Genomic DNA, 267 nt, shown 5'->3' with positions numbered 1-267 from the left:
GCTGTTGCTCCTGCTGTGGCTGCTGCTGTTGTTGCTGTTGCTGCTGTTGCTGTTGCTGCTGCTGCTGCTGCTGCTGTTGCTGCTATTGAGATCGAGTGCTAACTGCTGCTTCGTCTCCGTGCTGCTGCAGTTGCGTTCTGCTGCTGCTGGTGCAGTTGTTACTGCTGCAGAGCTGCTGTTGAGTTGCTGCGGGGTCAATACAGAGGCAGGTAGAAGGCAAGGGGCGCTGGCGACACACATAGCAGCAGCAGCTGCTGCTGCTGCTGT

The 267-nt window shown here is 57.7% G+C and overlaps 1 protein-coding gene across 1 annotated transcript in view; it reads right to left on the bottom strand.

Annotated features, from left to right (window-relative positions):
* EMH_0073150 (uncharacterized protein) overlaps positions 1–267 on the bottom strand; it is a gene marked incomplete at both ends in the record, with an annotated part of 699 nt that overhangs the window by 168 nt on the left and 264 nt on the right. The window contains one exon of the mRNA XM_013499292.1: positions 3–267. Within this exon, the coding sequence (XP_013354746.1) occupies positions 3–267 (265 nt within the window). The remainder of the gene's footprint in view (positions 1–2) is intronic.

The sequence above is a fragment of the Eimeria mitis genome, genomic scaffold (genome assembly GCF_000499745.2).
Source record: "Eimeria mitis Houghton genomic scaffold, Emh_scaff4182, whole genome shotgun sequence".
Lineage (NCBI taxonomy): Eukaryota > Apicomplexa > Conoidasida > Eucoccidiorida > Eimeriidae > Eimeria > Eimeria mitis.
Note: the sequence above shows the minus strand (reverse complement) of the source record. Positions and strands in the feature narration are given on the sequence as shown.